Source organism: Neofelis nebulosa, chromosome 16, assembly GCF_028018385.1.
Source record: "Neofelis nebulosa isolate mNeoNeb1 chromosome 16, mNeoNeb1.pri, whole genome shotgun sequence".
Taxonomy (NCBI): Eukaryota; Metazoa; Chordata; class Mammalia; order Carnivora; family Felidae; genus Neofelis; species Neofelis nebulosa.
The window spans coordinates 35,934,062-35,948,289 of NC_080797.1; the positions used below are offsets into that span (position 1 = coordinate 35,934,062).

The window sequence follows — 14,228 nt, forward strand, 5'->3', positions numbered from 1 at the left end:
AGAGAGAGCATGAGCAGGGGAGGGGCAGAGAAAGACGCAGAGAGTGAGAATCCCAAGCAGGTTCTGTGTGGTCAGCACAGAGCCCGATGTGGGGCTCAAACTCATGAACCATGAAATCATGACCTGAGCTGAAATCAAGAGTTGGACACTTAACCAGCTGAGCCACCCAGGGCACCCCCCTGCAGTTACTTTAAAAGAAAGGCACATTGCTGCATTTTAATTAACTGAAACCAATGACAGACAACCAAGACATGGGTTCTCTTCAAAGACATTTTTCCTTTGACTCATTAGGTTACTGTGGAAATCAGAATTTTCCTTCAGAGATCTGTATTTTTCAAATATGTTTTTGAATCCCTGCTCATGTCCTCTGCAGAACAGCATCATCATGCCATCAGCACTCTAAGAACGTTTAGCATTAACTGTTGAAATGTAAAGAGAATCCCTAAAATCAAACCCAACTCTGCTCAATGAATAATAAACCCTAAGAGTCCATGACCATATCACCTTGAAGGTGTCCCATCTTATCTGATCTCAGAAGCTAAGCAATGTCGTGCCTGGTTAGTACTTGGATGGGAGAATAATATATCCTAAGACACTATTTAAATCCATCTATTTAAGATCTCTTGGTTTGTTTTTGTTTTTGGTCTTTCCATTATCAGCTACCTAGTGTTCACAGTTAGAAAAAAAAATTAAGTTTATTTTGGATCATGAAAATTTTCACTTTGTCAGGATAGTGGGGTTTTTTCCTATAAAAATCTTAACGATTCTGGAGGCAATTTGCTCTGTCTGCACACCTTTGAAAATGAAATAAATGCCACAATTACGCCAAGCAAAGTGAAAGAGATTATGCTCTGTAACGGAGATGAAATTCAAGACAGAATCCAAAAAATCTCAAACCCCTATCCATTCGGTATTGCAGCAGGGGTTTCACCCAATGGAACCACTGATCTGGAACTCACATTATAAAATTTTATTCCTCTGTTCCAGTATTTTAAATTTTTATGAAATTGTGACCTTAAAAAATAAGTAAATAAGGGGTGCCTGGGTGGCTCAGTTGGCTAAGTGACTGACTTTGGCTCATGTCATGATCTCGAGACTCATGAGTTGGAGCCCTGTGTTGGGTTCTGTGCTGACAGCTCAGAGCCTGGAGCCTGCTTCAGATTCTGTGTCTCCCTCGCTCTCTCTGCCCCTCCCCCACTCATACTCTGTCTCTGTCTCTCAGAAATAAATAAAAGTTAAAAACAAAAAAAAAAAAAAAGAAAGGAAATAAGAGAAAACAGATTCCATCTCAGAAGTAAACCTTCTGTAGCTCCCTTGCCCCTATTCTGAAGTGTAACCAATGAGGGTTTAGTTTCCTAAGAGATTAAAAGATTGTAACTTAGAGATTTTATTTCACTCTTATTATAGATACAGGTAAAAAAAAGTATATCTCTCATCTAAAAATGAGTCATAGGAGGGACACCTGGGTGGCTCAGTCAGTTGGGCGTCCGACTTCGGCTCAGGTTATGATCTCGAGATTCGTGAGTTTGAGCCCCACATCGGGCTCTGCTGACAGCTCAGAGCCTAGAGTCTGCTTCCAATTCTGTGTCTCCTTCCCTCTCCCCCTCCCCCACTCACATTCTGTCTCTCTCTCTCAAAAATAAATATTTAAAATTTTTTTTAAATAAATAAAAATTAGGCATAGGAAATGTGGAGAAAGCAAGGAAATTTCCAGAAATCATAGATCACAACTCCAGATCTTGATAACCAATTTGTCTTTTGGCCTGGAGGGCACAGATCGTACCCATCTGTTACATAAAGTGACTTTTCAATGTGTACACAGGTAGACATGGTTCACACACACACACACACACACACACACACACACACACACACTTTAAACCCAGTACACACCTCACCCCTCCACCATCTGAGCACAGCAAGGCCATAAAAAGCGTTGAAAAGACTGCTAACTACAGGGAACATTTTTATGATGGTGGCACAAACAAATAAATGGCATTTAATGAGATGTAATATGAATTTTAAGAGGATACATAAACAATTTCCAGTACCCAGGATCAAAATGTGTGGGAATATTGTTTTCGTTATTTGTAATGAGTTGTACCTATAATTACCGAGGGGCCACATTTTCTCCATCTTTCCAAAGTCTGCCAAACGGACAGCGCTTCCTAAGAAGATTTTATTCTGGACCAAGCATTTTATCCTATTGGCATATGGAAACAGTGTCCTTTTTTAGTAACCTGAAGTTATGCCTCTTTTATGAAGCATAAAACTCTTCCTCAGCAAACAAACAACCCTGATGAGTGTTCATATGACAACTGCCACCAACAGTGATAAAGAAAACATCCGGTCTGTTCCATAAATACCCATTTGGGGGACTGTATAAAAGTCTCAGGAGGGAAGGAGACCTCGGCAGCCAGTCAGCCGGAGTTTTGCAACTAGTCTTGGTTCTTCGTTCGACAGGATGACTTCGGACTGCTCCCCTACGTGCTGCTCCTCTGAATCCTGTGCCACAGCTTCCGACTGTGTGTTCGCTTCACCCTGTTCCATGGAAACCACTCACCTCCCCAGCGCCCAAGCCACCTCCAGAGGTCAGACCCCTAGCTTCCTATCTGGGTCTCGCTTGGCAACCGGCTGTGTCACACCGTGCTACTTGGCTGGGAATGGTCACATTCCGTGCTTGGTGGGGAGCGGTGCTTGGTGTGAGGATGGGATGTTCAACAGCAACGAGAAGGAGACGATGCAGTTCCTGAACGACAGACTCGCCAACTACCTGGAGAAGGTGCGAGGCCTGGAGGAGATGAACGCGGAGCTGGAGTGCAGGATCCGAGAACAGTGTGAAGGGGAGGTCCCCCTGGTGTGCCCCAATTACCAGTCTTACTTCGACACCATTGAAGATCTCCAGCAAAAGGTCTGGTGTCTCATTGCCCTAATGTTCCACCCTTCCAATCTGGGATTTGCTCCATCTTTATACTAAAAGAGGCTGTTCTATGGAAGTGCCCCCAGGGAAAGGGGACTTTTCAGGAGGTAATGTGACCCAGAGGAAAGGGTGGTGGGCCGAAATCAGGAAACGTCAGCATTAGCCCTGGGGATGCCAGTAATCCCTGACGGCCATAATAAGCTCTCTCATGTCCAGACTTTTACCTTCATCGTCCAGAGAGTAAGGAAGAACTGTGTTACACCCAAAGTTAATTCTGTATGCAACACTGGATGTTTATATTTATATTTTAACATAGATATTGAAATGTCATCATTTTAATCACATAATTTCACCCTAGGAATCATTTTCTTACAGATGAATTTTTATTTTCATGGAGTGGGGATAGAGTCATAATACAAACCACTTATGGAGAAAAATCAGAGTTCAACTGTCAAGGAATATTGCAAAATGTCTTAGGCCATTGAAAAACTAACCTTTTTTATCTATTTCTTTTATAAATTGGTCCTGCTTGTCTCTTCATGAAGTGACATGGCTAATAAGAGAAGTAGGCTGAAAACTATTTTATACTTTCTTATAAAGACTTTTAAAAGATAAATAATGGCATAGTTGTTAAATGAATATTTAGGTTTCTTTCAAAGGGCCATCTATTACATATAACGACCTTCCTTCCCAGATCTTGTGCACAAAGGCAGAGAATTCTAGACTTGCTGTTCAGCTTGACAACTGCAAACTGGCTGCCGATGACTTTAGGTCAAAGTAAGTTGAATGAACTTGAGAGTAACTTATGACTGCCTCTCTCTCACTCTCTCTCTCGCTCTCTCTGTCTCTCACACACACATGTGCATGTGCACACACCACAAATATTCTCTCTATAAGCTTTTTTAAAGCTAAGAATGCTCACAAAACTCACATTTATTATTTGGGATGTGGCTTCCTTGAGTCCTCTTGTCACCCCCCAGCATCCCCAGCACTGTCTCCAGCCAAGTAAGCATTGGCTGTATCTCTTTTGCCGTGAAAGGTACGAGTCTGAACTGTCTCTTCGCCAGCTGCTGGAGACGGACATTGGCGGCCTGCGTGGGATCCTGGGTGAGTTGACTCTGTGCAAAGCCGATCTGGAGGCCCACGTGGAGTCTCTGAAGGACGATCTCCATTGCCTTAAGAAAAACCATGAAGAGGTGAGGAAAGTGGCAAAAATGCTGAACAAATGTAGAAGGGACAAAGTCAGACTGATACAGTCCGTGCTGTGTACCTAAATCGAACTTGGGCAGATACCGCTCATGCTGGAACAAAAGTACTCAGGGCACTAATGCTGTTGGGCCTGATCATGGCAGCATGTCATGTCTCTGGATGTACATGTGAAATGGCCCTGGCCAGTGCCACATGGATGAACCAAACTGGCCACCTGTCATTGCTGTCTGGAGGGGGTAACTCCCACAAACAGCCTTCCTTGGAGGCTTTATGGCTCACCTAACTCTAACCTATAAGGTTTGAAAATCTGGATTATCGATAAACACAGGGTGTGAAGGCCATTTCAAAAAGGGGATAACATCTTATGCAATATTTGGGCCAATTTTTTAAAATATTCTGTACCTATAAACTTTTTAAAATCATAAAATATGAAGTATCTGATTATCTCACATCAATGAGGCTAAAAGGTGAAAAGCTGAAAGATGTAATATAGTATATTTCCCCTTTGAGCATTGGTTGATGATAATAATAGCATTTATTGAGACCTTCCTATGTGCCAAGGGCTTTCATAAGTGCTTTCTATAAACATTAACTCGTATCTCTCACAATAAGTCTCTGGGGAAGGTAAAATTATTATACCATTTGCAGATGCAGACACTGAGCTACGAAAAGAGATTGCAACCCAAGCAACTGAATCTAAATCCCTCTAGATTTTTTACACTTTTACTCACTTATCCCCCAAAACAGAAATACGACACCCTTGGGATGTCAAAGTGAATCCCCCTCCCCCACCCCACCCATCCTGTCACACTCTTGACTCCATTCCCCCATTCAGGAGGTCAACTTGCTTCGCGGACAGCTGGGTGACCGACTCAGCGTGGAGCTGGACACTGCCCCCACCGTCGACCTCAACAGGGTCCTGGATGAGATGCGCTGTCAGTATGAAACGGTGCTCGCCAACAACCGCAGAGACGTGGAAGAATGGTTCGCTGTTCAGGTCAGCTCCTGGAGCAGGAAGGTGACAGGCTTCCAGATGTCTGTCTTACTTGGGTCCTCTGATCACACCTGTGTTTCAGACAGAGGAGCTGAATCAGCAGCAGCTGTGCAGCACGGAGCAGCTGCAGGACTGCCAGACAGAGATCCTGGAACTGAAACGCACAGCCAACGCTCTGGAAATTGAGCTCCAAGCACAGCAAAGCCTGGTATGCCACTCACATACTGAGGAGTCAGGCCCCGAGATGCCATCCCCTCTTCCAAACCCCGAGGAGAGAGCCCCACAGTTCATGTGGCAGAAAGTCTCCATTTCCAACGTGCAAGGAGTATATTTCCTTGCCTTTCCTAAATACTGCTGTTTACCGAGCTAGAGGCAGAAGCGATAGGTCAACAGCTTGTACTGTCCCAACGGGATGCCCTGACCGTCCCTTCTGGGCTTGAGTGTGATCCTGCAGCACCTTCCAGAGACAGGGAGAGAGGGGAAGAGCAGGAGCAGAATGAGAACAGAACCTCTGAGCCAAAGGCACTCGAGCATTCCAGTGGGTTTTGAAGCTCTTTTTTTTTTTTTTAATCTTTTTTTAATGTTTATTTATTTCTGAGACAGAGAGAGACAGAGAATGAGTGGGGGAGGGGCAGAGAGAGAGGGAGACACAGAATCCGAAGCAGGCTCCAGGCTCTGAGCTGTCAGCACAGAGCCCGATGCGGGGCTCGAACTCACAAACCGTGAGATTGTGACCTGAGCCGAAGTCGATCACTCAACCGACTGAGCCACCCAGGCGCCCCTGAAGCTCTTTTGATTCGGGCCAGGTTTCCAAGCTCACCATCATAAAAAACAATGGTATTCAAACTCTGCATTCTACCACTATCCTAAACTTTCCCAGGATCCACATCTCAACTGGACCCTTCACTGAACCCCCCCCCCCGACCCCCACCAAGCAATGAGGATACCGTGCACTGAAGATAACACTAGCCAGTTCCAGTCAAACACCCCTGTCCATGCCACATTAGGCCCTATGGAGACTAGGTGAATGACAGCTGTGCATTCATCTTGCGAGAGCCTTACTTTATGGGATAAATCCCTTTACTAAGCCCGTTATACAGATGAGGAAGACTGAGATTCAGATTAAGTTGCAGGGATCATGCAGTTTTTAAGAGGCAAAAGTGGAAGCTGGATCCAGCTGGTTCAATCCCAGAGCCTCTTAACTCTCACTATATGGCTCCTCCTGCCTCAAGTCGATACCCAACTTCAGTATACTGAAGGTTGCAGCGGGCTTGGTGGTGTTAGTAATAACTCTTACCTAGCTTTTAAAGTTTGTTTTTTTTTTTCAGGAACTCTTCAAAATCCTTTACACATATCACTCATTTAATCCTCACAACCCTCCTAGGAGATAGGTACTTTGCATTGCCCACTTGTTATAGAATAAAACTAAGGCTCAGAGAAGCTAAGTAATTTTCAGAATGTCACTAGGCTACACTAGGGTAGAGCAAGGCTTTGGAAACAGGCACTCTGATCCCAGGGATTATGTTATACAGCCCTCCTGAGTACACTTCTTCTGCAGACAGAATCTCTGGAATGCACTGTGGCGGAGACTGAGGACCAGTACAGCGAGCAGCTGGCCCAGATGCAGTGCCTGATCGATAACGTGGAGAACCAGCTGGCAGAGATCCGCTGTGACCTGGAGCGGCAGAACCAGGAGTACGAGGTGTTGCTGGACACAAAGGCCCGGCTGGAGTGTGAGATCAACACATACCGGGGTCTCCTTGAGAGTGAGGACAGCAGGCAAGTTCCACACGTTTATTCTCAAAATCCCCCAAGTCACAAAGAGGCTCTTGTAGGAGAATCCTGTTTCCCCAAGATCTGCCCAAGGTCAAACCTCTCTAATGTGTTAAAGGATCTCCTTACAAGAGTAAAAAAAAGAAAAACAAACAAAAAAACAACCATGACTGAGGCTAATCACACGATATTAGAAGTGTTCACAAAGTATTCTAAGTTCTAAAGCAGAATAAGTATCACACATAAAATTCCATGCTGGAGATCTCCCTTGGCTCCTGCCTCCCACCAAATGCATAAGAGGACATTTGCAAAGTGAAGTAAATACATATGGTTGTATTGAGCTGGCACAGCTGCAATGGGCATGAAGCGACAATGCTGGGTCCAGGCATAAAATAGGCTCAAGTCAAATGTTATTCTGCAAAGAGCGTTCAAAGAATGGCAGATTTGGGCACGATCTTTTCTGAGTTGAAATGTTATCCAGCTTTCCCCTGTTGAACTTAGTTCAAATTTCTCCACAGGCTTCCCTGTCACCCATGTTCTACCACAAGCACGTCAGACAACACTTGTGAGCCATACTCCACGTATGTGATTTGCACGCTCGAAAACTGCTGTGTGTGAATGCTAAACCCCCAGCGCGGCGGATGGAGGCTTCAAAGCCAGCAGTGTCCCGGAAAGGAGATGGGGGCTTCAGTCAGAGACATCCAAACTTGAAAGTCAAGAAGGGTTTTCCATCCTGGGGAGCCTGGGTGGCTCAGTCGGTTGAGTGTCCCACTCTTGGTTTTGGCTCAGGTCATGATCTCAGGGTCGTGGGATTGAGCCCAAGTCAATCTCTGCACTGAGCGTGGAGCCTGCTTGAGATTCTCTCTCTCTCCCTCTGCCCCTCTTCCCCTCTTGCTAATGCTCTCTCTCTCTCTCTCTCTCTCTCTCTCAAATAAAATTTTAAAAAAGGGTTTCTATCCTGAACTTGTCCTCTAAACATCCTCAGTACATTTCTGCTTTATCATTTCCTCTCCTGCCAGCTTATTTGTGATATTCTAGGAGTCTATAAAGCTTTCTTGCTAATCTCCAAATAAAATGTGTTTCATTTTTTTTTAGCATGGTAAATATAAACTTTGTGGCTTATTACTGCAGATGTAATAACCATGTGATGCCAAGGTAATTGCCTAAACCCATGCCGACAGTTTGATTTTGCACAAACCAAAGCTGAAAATAGTTTTTTTTAACTCCTCAAATACAAACAGGTTAACTAATCAATGCAAAATGTCATATATCTTGGAAGACAGTTGGAACTTTAGGAATAAATTTTATTTTATTTGTAATTACAAAAGTTGAAGATTCCATTTTTTTTTTCAATTTGGCACACAAAAGGGGAAAAAAATCAGTTATAATTCCACACCCGAAATATCCATTCTCAGTATTTTGGGAACTTACAGTTTTCTTTCTTACAATAGGTTTTTCCATATAGTGGTAATCATATTTACATATGCACATAGTTGAGTAACATATTTTTTTACTATGTCATGTAAGCATTTTCAATCCTAATAAACATATAAGATTGTCTTGTGACCATTATGTTAGCAGCTGCATAAAATACCATAAGGTACATAGGTCTGTTATTGAACACTGGGGTATAAGAATAATTATTCACAGGGGCGCCTGGGTGGCTCAGTCGGTGGAGCGTCCGACTTCGGCTCAGGTCGTGATCTCACTGTTCATGAGTTCGAGCCCCGCGTCAGGCTCTGTGCTGACAGCTCAGATCCTGGAGTCTGCTTTGGATTCTGTGTCTCCCTTTCTTTCTGCTCCTCCCCTTCTTGCACTCTGTCTCTCTCTCTCTCACAAAAATAAATAAACATTAAAATTTAAAAAAAAAAGAAGAATTATTCACATACATTTAAAAAGCAAAACAGAGGGGCGCCTGGATGGCTCAGTACAGCTCAGAGCCTAGAGCCTGCTTCAGATTCTGTGTCTCCTTCTCTTCCTGCCCCTACCCCACTTGCGCGTGCTCTCTCTCTCTCTCTCTCAAAGATAAATAAACATTAAAAAAATTTTTTTAGTAAATAAATAAAAAAGCAAAACAGAGAACTCCACTTCCAGAAGATGAAATAGATGTACATTTCCTTGTTCCTCTTCCTAAGTTTGGCTAAAAACCCTAGAAATTACACATAAAACAAATACAGCATGAAGGAGATCTTTATGGTGCATATCTTGAGTTGTGTATCATGAATGCTGAGGTAGTTACATGAATCTACATATGTGAAAGAAATATACACATCATACACATACACATACATTGTGTATATATATATATATACATATATATATATACACACACACACACACACATTGTGTATATATAGATATATACATATACATATATATATGTGTATATCTATATATACACAATGTATGTGTGTGTGTGTGTATATATATATATACACACATTGTATCCATGTCATATATATATATATGTATATATATATATATATATATATATATATATATACATATATATATATACACACATTGTATCCATGTCAACTTCTTGACTTTACAATTGCTGAGCAAGATATAACCATTATAACCACAGGAGAAAGCTAGATACATGGGACCTCTCTGCACCATCTTTGCAACTTCCTATGGGTCTGTAATTGTTTCAAAATGCAAATGTTCTTTTAAAAAACACATAGTAGTTTTTAACCCAGAAGTTTCCACCGTATCAATCTCTGCCATCCACCCACCCTCAGACTTTCCCACGGTTTCTTCTCTGCCTTGGTCAAGATTATGGCAAAGCAAATATTCAGCATCTGTAATAATTCCCAATGAGCTATATCCAATTTTCTCTCAGAAAAATGCATGTGACTACCTTCTCTCGATCTATAACATTTTGTATGGATTCACTAATCTATTTTTATTTTCTGAGTTAAAAATATTTCCAGTTTGGCTTAATGCAAAATCAAAGTGGAACTGAAGTAGGAAAATATCCTTAAGATAGAATAACCGCTTTGGGGACTCTCATGTTACTTTTAGCCTTTCATAACTGTTTTTAGTTTTGGCATAGTATTGCACTAAATTATTATGTTAAAGACATAGGCTAATTCTAGATCTGACCTCTTCTTGGGTTAGCCTGCCTGTTCTAAATGGTGTTAGGGTGGGAGGACTCCAGCTTCTTTTTTTTTTTTTTTTTTTTTTTTACCATAGTACACTTTCACTGGCCAAATGGTCTTTCCTTTCTACTTCCCAACAATGATAAAAACTTCTAAAATCCTAGGGGCATTAAATTATGTCTACTTTGCAGTAGTGTAATAGATTTATATTTGCATGGCAAAAAATATGTGTTTAAATCTGGTTATTGGAAAAGTATAGACCAAAATTATCATTGATACAAATCTGGATCACTGTGTGCTCTATAGTTAACCAAACACCCCACAACAAAGTAATTGCTAATGATGATGATAAATAGACACATTAAGAGTGAATTATGCACAAAGAGCAAAGATTTCCATCACTGAAAACTGTGACATCCCAAAACAGCCCTCAGAAGCCTTCCTCTAGGGGCACCTCAGTGGCTCAGTCTGTTAAGCATCTGACTCCTGGTGTCAGTTCAGGTCATAACATAATCTCATGGTTTCATGAGTTTGAGCCCGGAGGCAGGCTCTGCGCTGTCAGCGCAGAGCCTGCTTGGGATTCTCGGTCTCCCTCCCTCCCTGCCCCTCCCCCACTCATGCTGTCTCTGTGTCTCTCAGGATAAATGAACTTAAAAAAAAAAGCCTTCCTCCAAACTGTAGGAATTCCATCTTTTTCCATGTGGGCATATGCAGTAGGCATTCCCCTGGGTTGTCAAACACTGAAAAATGGCCACTGTACTTTTGGATAAAACAGTAAGGCCTTTCTCGGTAAAATCTAGTAGAATCCTAATTTTAGTTAATAATGCAACATCTTCATAGCTTTAATAATGCACTAAATAAGATGCCTGTATTTTTAGCACCTAGTGTTGCATAAAAAGTAAAATCTAAAATATAACGTATCATGGGGTGCCTGGGTGGCTCAGTCGGTTAAGCGTCTGACTTCAGCTCAGGTCATGATCTCGTAGTTTGTGAGCTCGAGCCCCGAATCGTGCTCTGTGCTGACAGCTCAGAGCCTGAAGTCTGTTTCAAATTCTGTGTCTCCCTCTCTCTCTGCCCCTCCCCCATTCATGTACTGTCTTTCTCTCTCTCTCAAAAATAAACATTAAAAAATATTTTTTAAATAATAAAAATATAAAATAAAATATAATGCATCACTCATCTGTAAGAAGCAGCACAAAACTTTGCATTCTAGGTTCTGAGTACAGCCCACCATGAGGACACTCAGGCAAAACAATGGCCTTAAAATTTGCCTGCTCTAAATGCAAGAAGCATTCATGACTTGAGGACACAGGCTCCTCATTGTATCTATTTAGTATTTACAATTCATGGGTTCCTTGCTGGCCCCACAGAGGCCATATTCCCTCCCTATATCTCAGCTACTTATCTCAGTCTGGACCTAAAGCCCATCCTTCCTCTTCCCTGCACTGCCCCTTTCCCAGAAGGCTCCAGCCAGGACAATGCTGTGAAGGGAACTCCCCTCTATCACTCTCAGACTTGCTCTTCCAGCATCTGGAACATGCTGCCTCCCCGGTCTCTTGAACTAAAGATTAAAGCCCTGGTTACACCTTTCCTAACTGCAAGGGGACAGGAAAGAGTAAGCCTCCCATGTGCCCCCAAGGAGAGGAGAATCAAATATGGGTGAGCCCTGGATTCTCTCCCAGAGCAGCCTTGAAACACCTAGATGGAGAAAAATGGAGGGAACCTCAACAATAAATACGCCCTGGAGAAACAAAGCAAGGAGAGCTTGGAGCATGGCAAGGAATACAGTTTGGTTAGAGTGTATGCAGGGGGTACAGGAGTCATGGGATGTGAAGTACAGTCAGCTGGATCAAGACTATGGTAAGTCTTGATTGCCTGGCAATCAAGAATTTGTACTTTGCTCTTAGGAAGCGCTGGGTATTTCTGCACCGGAAAATGGTGTTATGTTAAGGCAGACAAAGAGGGTCTTCAAGATAGGCTATGTCATATCATGCTTATAGGTTAGCCAGATTTCGCAAAGTCAACAAATGAGCTGGTGGTAGCAAAATGATGGTAACAGATAGATACCCACTGCTGTCTCAAAAAAATGGGTAATGAAGGAAAGACACTGCCTTCAAAGCCAAAGTAGCTACATAGCTAGGAGTTAGACAATATTAAGATCTGTAACAAACATGCTTACAGGGAAAGGTAAATTGGTCAAGTAGTAAAGAAGATGTGCAAGATGCAAGAAAAGGGCACATAATTGATGAAATGTGGTTCTGAAGGAAACAAAGAGAAATCAGCTCCAGAGCACAAATAAAGCAGTCAGCCATGCAACGAAGGAAAATCACTGCTTGAGATACACAAGAAGAGAAGTGATAAGATGGAGAAAAGACTACAAAAACAAAGATATAACAAAAATAGTTGTCTAACTCTTTTTTTAAAAAAAATTAATGTTTATTTATCTATCTTGAGAGAGAGAGAGAGAGAGAGAGAGAGAGCATGTGCGAACAGGGGAGGGGCAAAGAGAGAGGGAGGGAGAGAAAGAATCCCAAACAAGCTCTGGGCTGCCCGTGAAGAGCCCAACTGGGGGCTCAAACTCACAAACGGTGAGATTATGACCTGAGCCGAAATCAAGAGTCAACGCTTAGGCGACTGAGCCACCCAGGTGCCCCATGTCAAACTCTTCTTCTGATTCTGAAAGTGATACAGCCAATTTGTGGGATGTGTACAAAAACATAAAGAAGAAAATAACTCTCATCAATAATTATAAAATGCAAAGAAGTCCACTCTTAACATTTAGATATCTTTCCTTCCAGTCCTTTTTACATGTTTTTTAAAATTATTACTATTTCAAATGCTGTTATTTTGTGAAGCAAAATTTGTCCATTTTTTTGTGGTTTCTTGATTTTGAGTCACCGTTATAAAGGCTCTCCTCCACTCTTCATTTGTAAAAGAATTCTCTTATGCTTTCTCTTAGCACATTTATGACTTCCATTTTTCACAAGTGAAATTACAAATGACCCATTTGTAATTCAAGTACATGAATAAAGTAGTAAGCATTCATAGAGCTACACAGCTCTATCAAATCTTAACTTTCTATGTTAACCACACTTCACTGGGATTTCATTTTCATACAAGAAAACGTATCAATGGTGGAAAGCATGTAGTTCCATGAAACTTGAAAACCATACACAGTCATGTAATCATCCAGATCGAGACATAGACTAGAACATCAAGATGTGAAATATCGATCTTGAGAGTTCCTTCATGCTCCTTCCCAGTCAGCTCACCTCCCTCATGAGGAGACAACCACTATTCTGATACCTGACACTGTAGAAGAGTTTGGCCTGTTCTTAAAGTTAATATAAATGTAATCATACTGTTTGTACCCTTTTGTGCCTAAATTCTTCAGGTTGATATATATTTTTTTAATGTTTATTATTTTTGAGAGAGAGAGAGAGCACAGAAGAGAGAGAGAGAGAGAGAGAGAGAGAGAGAGAGAGAGAGAGAGAGAGAGCACGAGTGGGGGAGGGGCAGAGAGAGAGGGAGACACAGAATCCGAAGCACGCTCCGTGCTGACAGCTCAGAGCCTGACACGGGGCTCAAACCCATGAACCACGAGATCATGACCTGAGCTGAAGTCAGACGCTTAACCAACTGAGCCACCCAGACGACCCAGGTTGACATGTTTTTGAAGTTCATCCATGTCATTGTGAATACCAATAGTTCATTCTTTTTGTTGTCAAGTTACTAACCTATTCTATGAATATACCACAGTCTGTTGATCCATTGTGTTGTTTGTGAGCATTTGGCTTGTTTCCATTTTGGTGCCATTAAGAATAAAACTGCTAGAAGCATTTTTATGCAAGTCTTTTTGTGTACATATACACTCATTTCTCTCGGGCATAGAACTAGTCATGATACTGCTATGTCAAAAGGAAGGTCCTTTATATCCCAAGTGGATATTTTCACCCAGCCAGTGGCTTGCCCTTTCTCTTTCTTAGTGGTATATTTTGGTCAGTAAAAGACTTAACTATGATGAAGTCAAATTCATTGTTTTATGTTTAGTGCTCTCCACGTGCTAGAAGTCTTTGTCTGAACAAGCTTATGAAGATCTTCTTCCATGTTGCCTTCTAAAAGTTCCATACCTGTAACCTTCACATTTAATTATTTAATCCATCTTGAATTAATTTTTATATAGAGTGTGAGGTAAAGCTCAAGATGTATCGATCTCTGCTATACGCAA

General features: G+C 41.9%; 1 protein-coding gene and 2 long non-coding RNA genes across 6 annotated transcripts in view; 1 reads left to right on the plus strand and 2 right to left on the minus strand.

Annotated features, from left to right (window-relative positions):
• Positions 1–1,953: 1,953 nt before the first annotated feature.
• Positions 1,954–3,966, minus strand: LOC131498509 (uncharacterized). The gene is made up of 2 exons (XR_009255446.1): positions 3,852–3,966; positions 1,954–2,791 (listed from the first exon to the last, which is right to left on the minus strand). It is a non-coding gene; the product is annotated as an uncharacterized LOC131498509 (long non-coding RNA).
• On the plus strand, positions 2,465–8,006 carry KRT40 (keratin 40). The gene is made up of 7 exons (XM_058705775.1): positions 2,465–2,911; positions 3,615–3,697; positions 3,960–4,116; positions 4,965–5,126; positions 5,206–5,331; positions 6,682–6,902; positions 7,415–8,006. The coding sequence occupies exons 1-7, from the start codon at positions 2,465–2,467 to the stop codon at positions 7,512–7,514; spliced, it is 1,296 nt and encodes a 431-aa protein (XP_058561758.1). The 3' UTR covers positions 7,515–8,006.
• LOC131498508 (uncharacterized) overlaps positions 5,081–14,228 on the minus strand; it is a 147,821-nt gene continuing 138,673 nt past the window's right edge. For 2 of the 4 annotated variants that reach the window (XR_009255443.1, XR_009255441.1), the window contains one exon: positions 5,081–5,194. This is a non-coding gene — a long non-coding RNA (uncharacterized LOC131498508). The remainder of the gene's footprint in view (positions 5,195–14,228) is intronic. The other 2 variants (XR_009255444.1, XR_009255442.1) reach the window with 2 other exon arrangements.